Here is a 17,866-nt window from a genome sequence, read left to right as displayed (position 1 = left end):
TTTAGCCCAAGGTCAGTCTCAATTGTGAGGGCGAAGTCGGAAGCAGCTGCTTACAGAATAGTCTCACTCAACTACGCGGGAAGATTACGAAATGGATGTGTAAGAAGAATCTAACTTTGGAGGAACGAACGAAGATCAATCTTGTGATTGAGCGTAACCACTTACGTGTCGATGAATGCAACGTCATAGTTCGTGGCGTAGTGCAGCCGACGGAGAAGACGCTACAAGAATATGTGAGGGAATGTAATCGCAGATACAGAGGTATAATGTGGATAGGATTGAGCATTCCTGCTCCAAGTGCTAATAATCCTAGGGCTGAGTCCGAGCTTGCCAGAACATATTCGGATCCGTACTCCTCTAGTGATCACGTATAATTGCGTGCTGAGAAGCGGACGGACGTGGTCTGGCGGTGGACCCCGAAATCTGATCCGAGCCCTCAGGCATCTAGTAGTGATGCAAACTTCAATGCGGGAAGAAGTCATGGAATCTACCTTGCAAAAAAGCGTCTCAAAGTTCAATTCGTACCTATCTGGACATCCTATTGCACAGGCTTATAGAAGATTAGTACACGCCATTACAATAGGAGATTGGTCTCTCATCGAGACGGTCAGGAAAGAGAGTCGTACTATCTACCAAAACCCGCGGCGCAATGTGAAGAAGAGATTGCGACGGCTTGTTGACCCTTTCAGAATGACAACGGTACAAAAAGGCAAGTTCAAGCTCTGAGATTCGATACATAAGTTGATGACTCTACAGTGATGATTGCCGGGCTCCCGAAAGATTCTCAAGTCGATGGACTCTGGGAAGTCGATCGTGAATGCTTAGTACCCGAATTTCCATCTTTGCGAGATGAAATCTGCTTGCCCAAGAGTAAAGACGGAATGGCGACAACACGGCGGTTTTCTCCGGTCGACGAAGCGTATTCAGAAGAAGACGACGTGGCGCCCGCCTCTCCATCACTTAAGTGGACCGTAGCCGAACGATTAGACGTGGGCATTGCTACGGAAGAACCCGTACGGGAGGCATGGGAGACGCTCGTCAATTGGGATGGCTAGACGCGTGTTGCAACTATGGAGCTGTGGCTGACGACTGATGACTGTTGATGAGATTTTTGAAAGGGTACGAGAGTCTGAGCATGTGTATGGATAGTACGATGCAATACATGTGGTCTGTTTGTCCCAACTAGCGCGTTGATAAAGATCCACAAGTAGAACCGAAGGAGCGGAAAGGACCCGCTATGACATGCGAACCACCCTGTTCAAGGGAAAACGTGATTAGGTGCCTTAGGGCCTACAATGGTATCTAAATTCTACTTTGGTAGAATCCCAAGGCATTGTAGCCCTGTTCTGGGTTTTTGAAGTTGTACTTCGTAGAGATAGGTTTCTGACTTTACCCTCGAATGGGTTGCAACTACTTCCCGCTCCATCCATTTCCACATTGACGTTCCACCACCAAACCTCCACCATGCCGCGCCGCAGCTACACTCCCGAAGAATCTCAAGCGCGATTACCGTCGCACCCCGAGTCAAAGCCACACGAATCGCGCACCCACAAGAAACACCACCGCTCGCACCGCTCGCGCTCCCCCCGTCGCGACGATGACACGCACCGACACAAGCGCCACCGCTCGCGCTCACCCGCCGCACCACGACCCATAGACCTACCCTACAAAGCAAAGCCGCTTTCAAAGCGCCACTACGAAGACTACAAGCCGCTATTCCAATCCTACCTCGACATCCAGAAAAACATCCAACTCGACAGCCTCGACGAGCGGGAGATAAAAGGACGATGGAAGAGCTTCGTTAGTCGCTGGAATCGTGGGGAGCTAGCAAGAAGCTGGTATGATCCTTCGATGTTGAAGACGGCGAAGGAGACTGTGCAGACATATCGCGCGACTTCCCCCGTAGTGCCTAGGAGGAGGGCGTCGCCGAGCTATGCACGGGAAGAAGATGAAGCCTCAGATGCGAGCGACGACGACTTTGGCCCAGCACCACCTACGAACCTCTCCAGACACACCGGCCACGGTCCCACAATCCCCAACATGGACGACCTAACCCTCCGCAACGAACTCGTCTCCGAAGACCGCGCAAATGGCCAATCAAACTACATCGACGACATCCGCCACGCCCGCAAAACCGATCGTAAATCGCAAAAAGAGGCTCTAGACGACCTCGTCCCCCGCGCAGACCCCAACTCTCGTGAACGCCAATTAGAGAAGAAACGCGAAACAACATCCACCCTAAACTCCTTCCGCGATGCCAAGGAAGCGGGGGAGGTAGACGTGCCGGAGTCAGATCTCATGGGCGACGACGGGATAGACGTGTATAAGAAGAAGAAAAAGGAGCAGGAGAGGCAGAAGAATGAGAGGGAGATACGGAGGGAGGAGATCGCGCGGGCGAGGGAGGCGGAGAGAAATGAGAGACTCGCAGAACGGAGGGAGAAGGAAGCGGGGACTATGGAGTTTCTGAAGAGGATTGCCGCGGAGAGATTTGGATAGTGTTGGGGAGAGGGTAAGGAGTGGTAGGCTGGAACAGTTGCTTCACATTCGATTGAAGAAGGATTCGAGAGCTGAGGGTTCAGCCTGACTGGGATACCAGTCTGGTGTGATTGAGTGTATTATACAAATGGAGGACCCTCCGAATAGTCCTACTCCGCGATATGCTAGGCCTATCATACCATCATCATGTACCCATACTCCTAAGCCCACTGTTATGCGCACAAACCTATACAACTTCAAGCCGAAGCCCTAGCGCCACCCCTCGGCTTCTTCCTGTCATGATCCACAATCCCCCTCTTCCGATGGTTTTGCGCCGTCTTCCACCGAACATAAAGCATGATCATGTCCTTCAGCCCAACAAACATACATCCACCAACGACACTCCGTCCCCAACGCGTCTGCAGGAAGCCAGTTGGCTTGCCTACACCACCTGCCTTTCCGCCAGTATTGATCCAGCCACCGAGCCAAGATGTTGCCGGTGCGCCTGTAGGGGGTGTCACCCAGGAGCTGGGTAAGCTGAGTCTGAGGATCTCGCCCATGGCGGCGGCGATGGTGGGGAAGATGAGGGCGCCGAGGATGGTGTCTGCGAGGGAAGTGGTGGAGAAAGTTACGCCGCGTTCGCGTCGAACACGTCGGGGTCGGGGCGCAGCGGGCTGCATGGGAATGTTGGGTGGGGGTGCTGCGTGTTGCTGGGGTTCAATATCGGCCAGCTCAGGCATTTCGGCGTCGTCTTGATCGTCTTGTGGTGGCGCGTCGATTGGTCCCGCTGGGCCTCGCGCGACGGGTACGGGGGGATGTTCGTGCGCGTCGTCGTCATCGTCGTCATTGTCCGCTTCGCCATTGTTGTTCCAGTCTGCGAAGATGTCGAAGTCGAGTTCTATCTCTACTTCTTCAATCACATCCTCGTCGCCCCCATGGTCATGGTCATGGACGTGATCATGTTGTACCTGGGCATCTGCGGTTGTGTCTTCGCCAGCCCGGGGCTGGATCTCCTTCAGCCATTGCTGCTCTCGTGGTAACCAAACACGCTCGTAGTATGCGTTGTAGAACCCTCGAAGATATGGTAGTGCGGCAAAGGTGAAAGCGGCGCTCGGTGGCCACTGCAGTTGTAGCATGTCATCGCCTGGTTGTCCGGAGCTAACAAAGAAGATGAGCGGAAGGAAGGGTAGGAAGGAGTCGGCGAATGACGTTCGGCTTGCGACCAAGACTGTCGGAATCAACGGCAATCCAAGGTCTAACCTCCAGTGCTGCCTCAGATGTTCCAGCCACTGCAATGTCACCGAGTTCACCGACCGACTCGGGGTCTCGTAGAGCGGACCGAGAATTTGCAGCGCATCTTGCGTGCCGAATATCTGGTATATCGTTGCCGTCCCGGATAGCGTCAGTGTCGAGTAGAGCGCTGTGCCTGTGACGAGTGCGAAGCCCGGAAGCAGGAGATTACCCGTAAGCTTCTCAACGCCCCGAACCATGTCCACCACGTAGCTCCTCGGTCGCTCTATCCTGATCTCGCTCTTGCACTGAGGACATAATATCTGCCCTGCTGCTTTACCAGCCCGTCGCCGTGAGCTGGGCGCCTCCATATCCGCTATCCAGTCTAGCAAACACCTCTCGTGCGCCACCAGTGAGCAGGCGCAAGGCGACCTCCACTCCGATGTCGTTTCGTCGTCTTCCGTCTCGTCGTTGAAGCAGATCCAGCATCTTCGCGGTTCATCGTCTTCTTCTAATTGTGGCGCGGTGGTCTGTGTAGGTACCTCGGTCTGTTCCTGGGGCGTAGAAGAGGCTGACTGTGTAGAAGGCGTGTTGAGTAGCAGCGTCTGCGAATCTACCGACTGGCCTGAGAAGCTGTTCGTCCGTTCTGTTTGCTCCTGCTGTGATGACGATGATTCGGCAGGAGGTGCGGGTCTATGTTGCGACGCGGGGCGCTGAGGCGGAAGAGACGCCATGACGGGTGAATGTGTGCGAAGAGGATCGGGAAGGCGCGTAGTCGGTCGAACAGAAGAATATAGATTATGGCTCTGCTCGCTGAAACGTATGGCACGAGACAGTAAGTGCGGTCAGATTGTCGCGAAAACGGGTGCGGAGGTCGGACTGCGGATCGGTGTTTGTTGATTAGAGTTGCCGAAAGATCTACAAGACGTCACTAACTCCCTGTCACCTGTAGCGTGCCAAGACAAAGCACGTCCATGTTAACTCCATCGGAACGTCCGTCAGAAAGACTTATCCAGGAGTCGACATCAATACAAAAATAAGAGTTTGCAAAGTTAAAGGGCAAAGTGAACCTCTGGAAGGTAGGTGGCATTAACAGAACAGGACCTCGATACACAATCATCCATCTCGTCTACTACCAGACGCCCTCTACAATCAAATCTCCTCAGCCATCTCATCACCCCTAGAACTATACATGTCAGCAAGTATCATTAGATCGACATATAACAGTACTTACTGGCGGATACATCCCCCTTAGATGAGGAGGCGGAAGTGGTCCCCAGACCCACGTCGGCGCCTGGCCGGGTTGAGGCACTGCCAGGTACCCAGGAACATGACCTCCTGGTAGGCCTTGAGGTACTGGAACCCCATCCATCGCGAACGTATATGGGAGCGGGGCGGCTACATTACCAGTCGCCTGGCTGTTTTGACGTCGGTGATGCTGTTGTGGGCGCCCGGGTCCACTGTTCTGGCGTCGATGGCGAGACATCCGCTTGGTAAGCTTTTTCAGCTCTTTCAGCTGGCCGTTGACGAGATGGCGGTGCTTGAGCGTGTTGGGTGAGTCGGCGAATTGGCCTTCCGCAACATCTGGGATGTTTGGATCTTGGTTGGAGCCATTTTCGTGATAGGGCGAGCCCACTTCTTGCATCTCGTGCGGGTCGTGGGCGGAGCGGGTTTCGTATGGCTCTGCAACTGCTGGAGAAGCGTGTGGAGCTGGCGCTGGCGAGTTGTCTTGCGGGGCTGTAGCGTTCCTTCGAGCGCGCCTTGGTGGATCCAGACGCCAATGTGATGTGATACTGTCGACGTCCGAGAGGCTTCGGAAGCTGTGGTATGAGCCGACCTCGTCATCGTCCTCCTCTTGGTTTTGTCCTCCAGCCGCAACGTTCTCTTCCTCAGCACCCTTGACCCAACCGGTTCCTTCCACGTACGCCAACTCGCAATGCGGAATAGCAGGATACGCACATACCTCTTGATCCACCTGATCGCCATCTGCCTTCAGACACTCTGCACAGTCGGCGCGGGGTTCTACGAGCACGCACTTATGGTGATATTCCAGCGTTCCAGGGCAGTCGAGATGGGCGCAGTGCCAGGAACCGATATCGTGCACGCGGGGGCCGTCGTTGTGCGCTACGAACCACATGATACACATGGTAGCGGTTATAGTAGGATGAAAACGTAGGAGTGGGAGAAGCGATTGCTGATGCGGGCTGGAAGCGGCCAAAAGTACCTAGGTAGTTGTTGCGAGATGATTGCGTTCAAGGTCAACCGAAGAGACAAGCTGTGTTGTTGACAGGGTGATCAGGCGTAGTAACGGAGAGAATAGCTGCACGGACCAAGGGCGTAGCGTGATGTAGCGGACAGCAAACGGAGAGATCAAGGGAGGCGCGTCTGGCTGTCGCGTTTGCAGTAGCGGAATGGAAATTTTGAAATCAAGTTTTACTGGCGGCTACTAGAGATTATTGTGCTGGCCCATGGAAAGTTGACAATGGGTAGGATATAGAAAACACATATCGATGGTTCAAGTTGAAATAAAGTGAAAGCAGTGAAAACTCTGCCGCCGAACACATATGATCGTTCGTCGTCTTACCATCCCTCAATCGTGAAGTCAAATACTCTATCCCCTTTGCCCTTCTCGATCGGTTTCGCGTCGCCGTCATACAGCGTCCTCTCGAAATACGTCACCTTGCCCTCCTTGTCGCAGAGCACTACGATGTTCTTCTGTGTACCATAGCACCCACTCGTAGCATCCACCGCCTTCGCCTTGACCAAGTCGCCTATCTCATGCGCAGGCATCTTGTGCTCTTCAAGATGATCTCTTCCGATAGCCGGTATAAAGATGCTATGGCGTAGCTGGTTGAGATACATGTCCCACTCTTCATTCTCTTTCTGTCGAGGCATGGTGTCCGTGGTCAGGATGTCAAGAAGGCGACTGATAAGCTGGTCGCGAGATTCATTCGCGTTGACGGATTCCGCAATCGCAGCGCGCGTCCAAGCTTCTCCGTTTGTTACTTTGGGCCAGCTGCGGTCACTGTAGGCGGCGTTGCTGAGAGCTCGAGTTTCGTTTGGCGTCTGTAGGAGATGAACCACACCATGAACATCTGGAGTGCGGTTGCTGACGATTGCTAGGCCTTTTCCTTCTTCTTTGACGACATCCTGGATGAATCCATAGCAGAGCGAGAAACCTCCTACACCTTGAACTCCATCTTCTTCAATCATTCGTTTCGCGAAACCTTCTGTGCTCTCCCCTTTCTCTGGATCAATCTTCAACCAAGCGTTTGGAATCAATCCTCTGCTTCGCGCTCCTTCAACGATGGTTTGGTCCTCTTCACGGTAGTTGGTCAATACTGCGATTCGGCCTTGACGAGTTACACCAAGCCAGGTGCCATGAGCAGGGCGGTGTAGATCGTAGCCTCCCAGGACTTGCGTGTTTGGAGATGGCCACCATGTTGCTTCTGCCGTTGGACGGTGAAGATACTCCTGGTCTGCGTTAGTTATGGGAGAGAGACAGTGAAGCCTAACGAACGTACGTCTCGATTGTTGAGTAGAATGAATGGGTAGTCTGGGTGGGCGGTCGTAAGTATAGCGATGCACATGTTGATGGATGTATTCTGGTTGCAAGAGGGTTTGTGAGTTGAAGTGTGACAACGCGGTGTTCTGTGGCGTTGAAGTTTCGGGGAACGACGGAATAAGCGCAAAGTTTACCGAAGTGCAGTGTGAGCGGTGTGAATGAATGCCAGCAAGTGCTTAAACGCTCAATTTTATACGTGGTCCCAACCGTACAGGATGTGGAGTGAGGTAGGACGACACATAGCGAGATAAAGGTCGACCCAAAGCGGAATCTGATGTCCCTGTGACATAAAGAGAGTGCGACCTCGAGCCAGCGACGGGGAAAACGGCGGTTTCTCACTCAACATTGACTTGTCGCACTTGCATTAGCATGCTGTTCACTACGAGGTACTCGACAGCTGTGTGAGCCGTCGTTTTCTAGAGACGTCGCACAGCATGACTGTTCCTGCAGCGGAGTGACACGGAGGAGATGGCCGAGAGCGATCATTCACGTGCCGGCGGCAGAACCCCGGCCCGTCTCGAGCTCTGATCCCTGCCAAACGTCACAGCCCCGGTTACACCTGCCTCTGCGTCAGCCCTATCTCTTGCACCAAACTTCGCAAGACCCAGGAATTGAGCGACAAGCTCCTCATATACTGCATACGTCTTCCAACTCAGGAAACTATAATGGCAGCCAACTTCGCCCCATACCAAGACATTCCCGAATCGTCACGCGCGCTCTCTCCACCGCCGGTCCACTCGCCGAGGACATCTATCGACCGCACACGTAATATCACATCGCCCACCACACGCGCATACGAACAGCATGACTATTTCCAAGGTCAATCGCCAGAATCGCCGCCCGCCGAACCCGATACAGAGCGCATAGCATGGGATCAGCCTTCGCGGAGCACAGGCTTCGGCCGTTCGCGCGAGGATGTAGACATGTTCACAACGTCTTTAGGCTGGCGACTTGATTATGAGGCGTGCCTGGCATATCTTCTACTGCCACCAGCGGGTGGTGTGTTACTGCTGGTTTTAGAGCACCAAAGCGACTATGTACGGTTCCACGCGTGGCAAAGCAGCTTGCTGTTCGCCTTCGTCTTCGTGGTGCACATTATATTCAGCTGGTCGAGCTTTATTTCCTGGGTACTATTCATCGGAGATTTGGCGGGGATAGGGTGGTTGACTTGGAGGGCGTACTTGGACGGTAAGCATGAGACGTGAATGCTGGAAAGCAGCCGGGTGCTAACATCTGGACAGCTGCGACTCTCGATCGATACGAAGTACCCTTCTTTGGCCCGCTAGCCAGCTCGATACTCGATGACGAATAGAGTGGCATACGGAGACGGAGGTTAATGTCGATATGAGCAAGCATGGCGTTTACGGAGTTTTTGACAGCGACGATCTTCAGTCGGCTTGGAGTGACATAGACTTTTACAATGCGATATTGTGTTCCTGACACTTTGTCGATTGCCACCCTTGAAGATTGTTGTCAATGCTCATCCGACGAGCCAAGAGGTCTCTGAAAGATCGAGGCACAGGCTAAGCTTGCTACGCCGCATGCAAGGACAGTGAATAATGAACGTCAATGACTGCGCCGCATGATCGCAGGTTATTCCCCTACATGTCTTCTTTGCGCTATAGATATCGCCCTGCGAGCAATATGCCAAGATTCGCTGCTTTCTCATCATTGCAGCTTAGACACGAACGAGTCTCCGTCCGTCACAGCCATACCATGACCGAGCGCATCTACGCGACAGGAGATATTGGGACAAAGACGCCGACTGGTGGAGTTCGAAGCAAGGTCTTGTTGGCTGGGAGAGGTGGACGACGAATGAGTTGCATGAATTGCTTATGAAGCAGTATGGAGAGTATACTGCGCGTAAGTCTAATCAGAAGAGGTGAAGATATTGAGATATGATATATTGGTTGACCACTGGTACTACGTGCGTATTGACTCTGAGTCTAAAGTGCATCGATCTTGTAAGCAGATATACACTTTCAAAGGCGGAAGCACAGTTGTTTGGTATCACAGGTATCACAAGACTCTCATTCGCACAAGGTCAATGCGCACATATTCGGCGGCCAAGCTGACGTTGTCCCCTCCCTCGTGACTCGCTCACAGCACGGCTTCAGTGATCGATTGCACTGGACGATCTCATACAGAAACTTCAAAGAAAATGTCGCAGTGCAGGATTGCTGGTCAGATGAGAGAATGATGCGACATCCTTCAGGTGCATGCATGTCCCATTTCCCTTCAGGATAAACATGTCCGTCAACGTAGCGAACTAAGAAATTGGTCCGCATGCGACCAGGGCACGTTTCAATCCGTCCATGGTGCGAGCGGCAAAGAGAGCGAACATCGAGCGTCATGGTTGGGCCAAACCGACCAGGCTCATGTAGAACAGGTAGGGTTGCCGAGTCGCTGTTGAACTGATTCAAATCCATGGTCACCGGAAGGGTTATTTGCGCAAAGTTCAACTGCGATCTGAGGACGTATCGCGAGGTCGTGAGCTGAGTTTGAACGCGCAACACAAACGCAACTATGCCTATGGAACATAGGCAGAACGAGCGTTTACAGCGGTTCAGGATATTTTCGGCGACTTCTAAATCTGTCACGTCATAATCCACTAGCACATCTGAGCCCTCTCCACACAATGACAACAGCGAGAAAACGCGATCGCGAACGACGCCTGATTTCCTGGACTTGAATCGATCCATCAGGTATATCAGGCTCCTACCTCGAAGCTCCTGTGTTGTGCGCGGGTCTAGTGCGGCAACACGGAGTTGGCAGATTTGCTGATACTCGAAAGAGATTGACTTTGCAGCCAGGCTTGCCTTTCCAGCCATGAATGTGATGTGGCGGGCAAGCGCAACTTCCTGAGTGATCCAGGCGCGATCCCAGTAGTCGGCATAACAGAAGTAGCGGAATCCTTTGGCATTACTCTGCGCCTTTTCCCCATAGTCATACAGCTGGCTTTTGGGTGACCTTCTGGCAACCCTCTTTCGTCCGTTTGGATTCTCCAAGAATTTGGCGATCTGTTATTCTGTACCAAGCCAAGCTACGACCTGTACTGCCCCGGCAAAGATTCTCCCCATCTGTTTGACCTGATGGTTTTTCTCATCAGAGTTGATCTGATCTATGCAGATAGCATCTATCCAGAACCAATGAGATTGCCACTGCGGCTGCTGCCTTGCCTCTTCCAGGAAGTTGTAGAGATTCCTTCGAATGCGAAGCCACTGGCCGTTCACGAGAATCCATTGGTAAAGATCATCAGCGCCCCACACGTACGACAGGCAGAGGTAGGTACTCGAGGTCGAGGCATGTCGCAGTTCGCACTGGAGTGATCCATTTGACGACTTTGCGGGTTGGATACGAACGAGTCGAATGGAAGGCGCGCCATAGTCGAGAGGTGCGTGGGTGAATTCCAAGAATTCCAGTGACGATACAGCGGGGATTGGATGAGTATGATTGGCCGAATGCGGTAGAGCCCCTGTATCCATCGTCATGTGAAGTAATTGAGATAAAATGCAGTAGAAGTGCAAGCACTGATTATTAACTAGGATTTGTGTAGTGTGAAGGACAAAAGTGTGAGTTGAAAGAGGTGAGTCTATTTAATTAGGCTGCCAAAAGGTGGCTGCTCGTTGTAGGCATGACATTCAGCGGGGCAGTGCAGGCTGCTGGAGACCGGTGACCACAACAACAACACGCCTACATGCTTGGTAGTCAAGGTCAAATCGGTAGGCGGCCAATGTTGTGACGTAGAACTGTACCTCGGTCGATCCTGGGCCTTCGATGATGGCCTAGGCCTTGCCAACAGCATGCGCGAGCAGTCCCAGCAATGTTTGTAAGTGCAAAGAGCCGTAGTGTCCAATTCTAATAGAACGGCGAGCCTTTTCGTGTAGAATCGTAGGTAGAGTTTCATTTCTCTGCGCATCTTTCTACCTCTCAAATTAGCCGCTCCCGTTTGTGGCGTTAATAGATGGGCGTTGTCGCTACACGAGTATATTACTCAGTCTATGAATCATCGCTGCCCCGTTCGTTTCCTACACCCCAAGTCAAATCATCTCGACGACACTTGATGGCAATAGTGGCGCCTCTAAACTCTCACATCATCCAGTGCGGGCCGGCCTTCAATCGTATCAAACACGGGCCCAACGAACTGGCTTTTGCCTTTAACAAACCACCACACAGCACTAAGCACCAGAACGCCTCCAAGTACGACCGGCGCATAGTTCATGTTCTGGGCCGTGACAGGTTGATATGGCGGGAATAGAAGGAAGATAGACACATAGACAGTGTAAATGATAGAAACAAGGTTGACACCCACACCCAGTTTCCCGAGCCTGAAGGGACCGTATGGTAGTGATGCCGGACGAGCAATCCGCCGGTAAAATATGAGCAATATCGGCATCAAGTATGAGATGTACAGACCGACTGTGCCTAGTGATACGATAGCGTTGAAAGCAGTAGTGGAACCGATGTTCAAGAGGCCGATCAAAATGAGAAAAACGCTAGTGACCGCTATCGCTGGTAGAGGTACGTGATGTTTGCTGTCAACACGGGATAGCATTTTCGAGCAAGGTAGTCCAGCGTCCTGGGCGAAAGACCACAGCATTCGAGATGCTGTCAGAAGAAGAGGTACTGTTGCCAATGCTGCTATGACTATGAGGGCGCACGTCATGGCTGACGCCGCCGCCTTGCTGCGACTGATCTGGTAGAAGATCTCGATGATGGGGTATCCGGTCGTCGTTTCCATCGCTTCGGTGATGTCGCCCATACAGAACAGAACAACGAGCAGGAACCCGAATCCTAGTGCGCCGTTGATGATGATTGATGCTAACATGGCTCGCGGAACGTTGCGTTCGGGGTCTCTGATCTCTTCGGTGAGATGGGTCGCGCTGTCGTATCCTGGTCGTATTGTCAGCTTTGTACGATTGTTGGAGATGGGCGTGACAAACCCGCAAGCACATATGTGCTACTCAGCAGTCCAATGCTGAAGGCTACGCCGTCACTACTCCATCCCGACTCGTTGATATAAGTAGTGAAGACGAATTCGGCGGAGTTCCTGCTGGGCGATATAACACAGATGACAATGATCAGCACAGCCCAGAATCCGACGTGCAGCGCGAATGTCGCATGCAGAATCAGAGGCATGATTCTGATAGCGAATACATTGACAAGTGCTGCAAGCCCAAGGAAAGCGCAATATATCAACGTTCCGTGCCACCTCTCATACGAGTAGCTCGGATAGTTGAGTACAACGAGACCTTGAATCATTGTCGCACCAAGGAATGGGGCTGCCGCAGTAAAGGTCTGCCAGGCGAATATGCAGATCCATCCCGAGGCGTATCCCCATGCTGCGCGGAAATTCTTGGGGGCAAGTTGTACGACGAAGTAGTATTGACCTCCAGCCGATGGGAACCTGGCGAAAAGGGGTGGTCAGATGAGTTCGCAATCCACAGAGGAGCTCTCGACTCACATGGAGGCCAATTCTGAAAGAGACAACGCTGTTGCCAATGTCCCTATGATCGCGACTGTGGTATCTGTATCAGAGGCCGATTCGAGCCAGCAGATTGGAAGACGAACGTAGGTATCCATACACCAGAGACACTGGGCCTCCAGATATGAGGCCGGTGGCCATTGTAGACCCAAGTGCTTCCCATGTTGCGATCAGAGATGTTGCCGTAGAAATAAGGGAGAAGACGTTGAAGTTTTGCTACTGCTCGGTAAGTAAGACGGTATCAACGGTCTCGACGTAACTTACTTCAAGCGTCTGGTCGGAGACCTGCGTCTGATCATGCTTCCCAGACATGGTCCGTTGTAAGTCCAGAGCCATCGCTTCGTTCTCTTTGCCGTCAACATCTTTTCGAGAACTCATGTTGGTTTTCTCGTTCATTCGCTCTGTACAGCGCAGTAGACGGTTAGTCCGATGAGAAGAAGAGAAAACGCTCAAGCCGCATGTTCAATAGAATCATGGTCGTTGATGCGCGGAACCAATCCGAACAACCTGGACTGGTGAAGCGACTGTAACTTAATCAGGAAGCAGTGGCATGCCTGTCAAGATATGCTTATCTCTGCGCCGCATCTTTCCATTAGCAGAGGGGCTCCATGTTGAACGTGTGTCAGTGATCCCAGGGCCTTTCTCTCACGTTCTGCGTATAGTGTCCTATCTCGTCCAATCATCGAGGCGGGTTATACGAATTAGAGGAACCGGTTCTGCGGGGAACGGCAAAGGAAGAGGGTTCTGCAGCCATCCCGACGCCGGTCGTAGATGTAGGAGGAATCATGCCGTGATAGTGTACCTGACTCCAAACCAGACATGTGTATCTGGTGCTTTGCGAGTCACGGTAGCCATGGTGCATGCCCGGGTGGTGCGAGACGAGTAGTCGATGAGCCGAAGTGCTGTGCCCAGATCCCTCGAAGCTTACTACGCTCGGTTTAGACGCGTCAACATGAGTCGTCAGGTCGAACGTATGCCGTTGAGTTCATAATTCTCGTGTTGAAAGCGGCGCCTCTGTTCGGTGTAACGTCGGGGAGGTTGGTGAGACGTGCTTGACGCGTCTTATCGGTATTGCGGGCAATGCGGACGCAATTCCGCGATAACGCTAGCGTGGTGGTGGCCCACCAACACCTGCAGGTCCGTGGACGCGTCAAATGATAACCACGAAGGCTCTTTCAAATGTATTCTGTGACCTTCATAGCAAAGACAATCCTCTGAGATATTGCGTTCTTAGCAATATTGGCTTATCTTGTCCTTCGACGAGAGTGTTGGTGCTCAAGAGCCGTCACAACGCTGCTGAGTAACACTACATAAATCGCAATGCAGATGTGACCTACTAAAGCTCACACGTGGTATAATTGACAGACTGGAATACCATCACTTCCCCTTCTCAGAATGCCATTTCATCTCCCAAGCAAACATAGTCCATCAAACTACCACCACGCCACCCCCCTCCCAGCAAAAGGCCCATCGCCCAGCATCTGCTCAACAAGCCAATCATCAATAATGACCGCCGCAACCTTCCTAAGCTCTTTCATATGTCTCTTGCACAGATATCCACCGCGATTTTGCGCATCTGGCCTCCATCTGATAGTATTACGACAGTCGCGGACGGCGCATGGTTTCTGGAGATAGCAGCAGGAAGTGAAGGAGGAGGAGATGGACGATAGAGAGGGGCGTGGAATCTTAGGCATTTTCTTTTGTGGTATATTGTGGATGACGGTGCGATAGGATCTTGTTGTGTAGGTGAGATGCGATGATAGAGGCTGGTGTGGTTCAGGTATGCTCAAAAGTTCAGATGAATACGCAATAGTCCGGCAGGACGACTACTATACCTCCGCTAACAATGCGTTGGCTCATGATGCGATGTTATCTTTGACAAACCCTCATCTGGGTCCAATCCAAGGACGTCCCGTATCCACGTACCCCCCAGCAGCAAACACGCGCCTTCTGAACCATCTCGCCTTCGTTGCATTCCATTCAGCAATAGGAGTCGCATCTTTCCAATGGGCCCCCCACGCATCGATATCTAGATCCTCGTTTGACCAGCCTTCACGTCCAATGCGGTCTTCATTGCCCATGATTCCTGACCTCTGTCGTCCACTCCTGTTAACGTAATCTTCTGAAACTCGCACATTCCCGCGCCTCTACTGCGAGATGCCCAACTCCTTGTAGAAAGCTTCGGTTTGGGGCTTGCGACCAAGGAACTCCTCAAGAATGTCCATCTCCTCCTTGGAACCACCACGCTCGAGAACCGTGTGCCGGTAGCGACGGCCTTCGGTGGGGTTCATGGGATCCTTCTTGAAGACAGTGTAGAACATGTCTGTGGAGTAGACCTGAGATGAGAGGTAGCCGTAGTAGCTGTGATGGTTAGCATGTGATGTTTAGTAAAGTGATCGAACGTGACTTACCCAGCGTCATAACCACCGATCAAGTGGCCAAACGTAGCCTGTCCGTTACCCCAGTGCCAGTCACCCTTCTTATCACCCTCCAACGACTCAGGTCCCTTCAGCTGACTGATCTCGTGCCTCAAAGAGTTGTACTTCTCAGTAATATCCATCTTCTCAAGCTCCTCATGGCTGGCTGGCTCGTGAACAGCCATGTCAAAGGTGCCGAAATGCAACTGTCTCAAGTTGAATAGGGCGTCGTTGACATGCTTGGTTGAGATCAACTTTGCAACGAGTGACTGGGGGATCTGTTCCGCTGGCTTCTTGTCGGCGCCTGAAGACTCTAGATATGCCTTCTCGTAGTCGGCAGAGATGTGAGAGTAGTGGTGTGATAGAGAGCGTAGTTGCGACGGTGTCCAGCACCAGTTCTCCAGCATCTGAGATGGTGCCTCAACAAAGTCACGAACAGTGTTGGTGCCGTGGAAGCGAGAGTAGGTTGTCCGCGATACCAAGTCATGAATTCCGTGTCCAAGCTCGTGGAAGAGGGTAACGACTTCATCGTGCTTCAGTAGCGAGGGCTTCTTCTTTGTTGGCTTCGAGAAGTTGCAGACTAGTGCCGTTGCGGGGTATCGTCGCTTGCCGTTCTCGTCTATGTAACCAGGCTGGAGGTTGAAGTTGGCGGCATGTCTACCAATAAGTCAGTATTCATCTCATATGCAGGTTGTACAGCGGCGTTACTTACCCGTACTTGCCGTCCCGAGGGAACAGATCGAGGTAGAGATAGCCGACAAAGCCCTCGCCCTCGCCCTTGTCGTCCCAAACGCTAAAGATCTGCACTTCCTCATGCCAGACAATATCGGAACCCTTACCGCCATCAGCAAGGGCAGCCCTGTCTTCCTCGCCAACGATTTCAACGAAGACCAGGCCGAAAAGCTCCTCAAAGATCTTCAACATGCCTTGGATGGTCGTCTGCAGAGGGAAGTATTCCGCAATGACTTGGTGGTCCAACTGATAGTCCTTCTCCAGCAACAGACGATCGTAGTACCGGTTGTCCCAGAGGTAGTAGTCTTTGGTCAGCGGGCCAGTGAGTCCATTCTCCTTCACATCTTGCTCTTTCAATGCCATCAGCTTCTCAATCTCTTTCTTACCGCCTGGTGCAAGCCGAGTGCGAAGGTCACCGAGGAAGTCGTCGACGGTCTTGGTAGTCTTTGCCATCTTATCTTCTATCCGGAATTGCGCGTGGTTGTCGTAGCCGAGAAGGCGGGCGGCTTCGTCACGAAGAAGGATGGCCTCCCTGAACAGAGGTACATTGTCGTTACACTTGTTTTCGTTCTCGACAAAGACCTTCATGCGCGTCTCCGGGTTCGTCGCGTACTTGAGCGTCGGGAAGAGGTCGGGGTACTTGAAGGTCAGGAACAGCTTGCCGTCGAATTCACCCTCTCCCTTCTTAAGTCCTGAGAGGACATCTTCTGGCACGCCGTGTAGCTCCTCGGGTGTAAACCACAATCCTCCGCTTTCCTCGTTAAGGTTCTTCTGGAAAGCAATGCTGATCTGACTCAGACGCTGCTTGATCTCCTTGAAACGATCCCTCTTGGGGCCCGCGGGAAGATTCAGACCATTCCTAATGAACGACTTGTGGTCCTTCTCGAGCAGCCGTCGGGACTCCGGGTCTAGGTCCTCGCCCTTCTTCAGTACCGCATCGATGAGGTTGAAGACGTCCTCGCGCATAGACGACTCAATACCAAAGTCGTCGAGCATCTGCTCCACCTCGCTGGACGCATCGCGGAGCTCCTTGCTTGTCGACACGGCGTTGTAGAAGCCGAGGATATGCGATTCGATGGCCATCTTGTTGTCATCGCGGGCGATGGGAAGGAGTACGTTTGCGAAGTTGGCGCTCTCGGACTTCACGTCGCGGACAATGGCATCTTGGACACCTCGTGACCTGTCGATCTGGGGCAAGCGTCAGCATTTGGTCGATGTACCCCTCCGGTGGGGTCGGCAGCAGCAATTGCGAGCGGAAGCTTTGGAATCACGGAGCTACACATACCAGTCGCTTTGCGTCATTCACCAAGCTCTCCTTGGTAGCCGTGAACTTGGGCGGCAACTGCGGCGGTGTCTTGTATTGCGAGGGAGCCATGGTGGAGTTGGTGAGTGGCCTAAACGGTTGTGTGTAGAGGGGATGCCGTAGAGGCGAGGGCTTGACGTATTGCAGTATAGATGGTACGCGGCCGCCGAGTCGGATTGAAGCCAGGATGGCGGATGTTGCGATGAAGAGAGCGACAGCGGCGAGGAATAGCTTGGTGAGGCGTGAGGAAGCCACGGTGCAGGTGGGTAAACAAGGGCCTGCTACTTAAGCCGAGATGTGGGGGAGATCCACAGGTGCGATTGGTGTGCTGCGATAAACAACGGCTCTGTAGCTGCTAGCACGACGGTGAAAGCGGTTGAGTATAACGCGGGCGTCTACGTGACCTCTCCATCGCTCTCTGGACAGCCGCATGAGATCGCCGCTGACGCCCAGGTGGATAGCTCCGCCCGGTGTTAGCCTCAAATGGCAAGGCGGCATCGTTAAACCCATGTCATCCTGCACCCCTCATGCAACACCCGATGTTAGACATGGCCGCAGTTGGCCGTGACGAATGTCTTCCTGCAGCTGCCAATGTGCATACAGAACGCGACATTTGTGTTCATGAGACCAGCGCAGTCTGTGCAGTTCACAAGTGACAC

General features: G+C 52.7%; 7 protein-coding genes across 7 annotated transcripts; 2 read left to right on the top strand and 5 right to left on the bottom strand.

Moving 5' to 3' along the window:
• Positions 1-1,464: 1,464 nt before the first annotated feature.
• J4E78_002618 (uncharacterized protein) lies at positions 1,465-2,496 on the top strand (the record flags this gene model as incomplete). Its single annotated transcript, XM_049363264.1, has 1 exon — positions 1,465-2,496. One exon carries the CDS (start codon positions 1,465-1,467, stop codon positions 2,494-2,496), a length of 1,032 nt encoding a protein of 343 aa, XP_049225856.1.
• A 236-nt stretch (positions 2,497-2,732) lies between these two features.
• On the bottom strand, positions 2,733-4,439 carry J4E78_002617 (uncharacterized protein; the record flags this gene model as incomplete). Its single annotated transcript, XM_049363263.1, has 1 exon — positions 2,733-4,439. The coding sequence occupies one exon, from the start codon at positions 4,437-4,439 to the stop codon at positions 2,733-2,735; it is 1,707 nt and encodes a 568-aa protein (XP_049225855.1).
• Positions 4,440-4,956: 517 nt separating this feature from the next.
• Positions 4,957-5,851, bottom strand: J4E78_002616 (uncharacterized protein; the record flags this gene model as incomplete). Its single annotated transcript, XM_049363262.1, has 2 exons — positions 4,957-5,061; positions 5,108-5,851. 2 exons carry the CDS (start codon positions 5,849-5,851, stop codon positions 4,957-4,959), a joined length of 849 nt encoding a protein of 282 aa, XP_049225854.1.
• Positions 5,852-6,285: 434 nt separating this feature from the next.
• Positions 6,286-7,295, bottom strand: J4E78_002615 (uncharacterized protein; the record flags this gene model as incomplete). The annotated part of the gene is made up of 2 exons (XM_049363261.1): positions 6,286-7,179; positions 7,230-7,295. The coding sequence occupies 2 exons, from the start codon at positions 7,293-7,295 to the stop codon at positions 6,286-6,288; spliced, it is 960 nt and encodes a 319-aa protein (XP_049225853.1).
• A 640-nt stretch (positions 7,296-7,935) lies between these two features.
• J4E78_002614 (uncharacterized protein) lies at positions 7,936-8,582 on the top strand (the record flags this gene model as incomplete). The annotated part of the gene is made up of 2 exons (XM_049363260.1): positions 7,936-8,458; positions 8,512-8,582. 2 exons carry the CDS (start codon positions 7,936-7,938, stop codon positions 8,580-8,582), a joined length of 594 nt encoding a protein of 197 aa, XP_049225852.1.
• A 2,329-nt stretch (positions 8,583-10,911) lies between these two features.
• J4E78_002613 (uncharacterized protein) lies at positions 10,912-13,151 on the bottom strand (the record flags this gene model as incomplete). The annotated part of the gene is made up of 6 exons (XM_049363259.1): positions 10,912-11,055; positions 11,364-12,163; positions 12,214-12,677; positions 12,735-12,789; positions 12,842-12,971; positions 13,020-13,151. 6 exons carry the CDS (start codon positions 13,149-13,151, stop codon positions 10,912-10,914), a joined length of 1,725 nt encoding a protein of 574 aa, XP_049225851.1.
• Positions 13,152-14,902: 1,751 nt separating this feature from the next.
• J4E78_002612 (uncharacterized protein) lies at positions 14,903-17,717 on the bottom strand (the record flags this gene model as incomplete). Its single annotated transcript, XM_049363258.1, has 5 exons — positions 14,903-15,116; positions 15,167-15,829; positions 15,885-17,092; positions 17,190-17,485; positions 17,714-17,717. The coding sequence occupies 5 exons, from the start codon at positions 17,715-17,717 to the stop codon at positions 14,903-14,905; spliced, it is 2,385 nt and encodes a 794-aa protein (XP_049225850.1).
• Positions 17,718-17,866: the final 149 nt, after the last annotated feature.

Source organism: Alternaria triticimaculans, assembly GCF_023758025.1.
Source record: "Alternaria triticimaculans strain BMP 0046 chromosome Unknown scaffold_2, whole genome shotgun sequence".
NCBI classification, from domain to species: domain Eukaryota; kingdom Fungi; phylum Ascomycota; class Dothideomycetes; order Pleosporales; family Pleosporaceae; genus Alternaria; species Alternaria triticimaculans.
The sequence above is the reverse complement of the archived record's forward strand: the minus strand, read 5'-3'. Positions and strand labels throughout refer to the sequence as shown.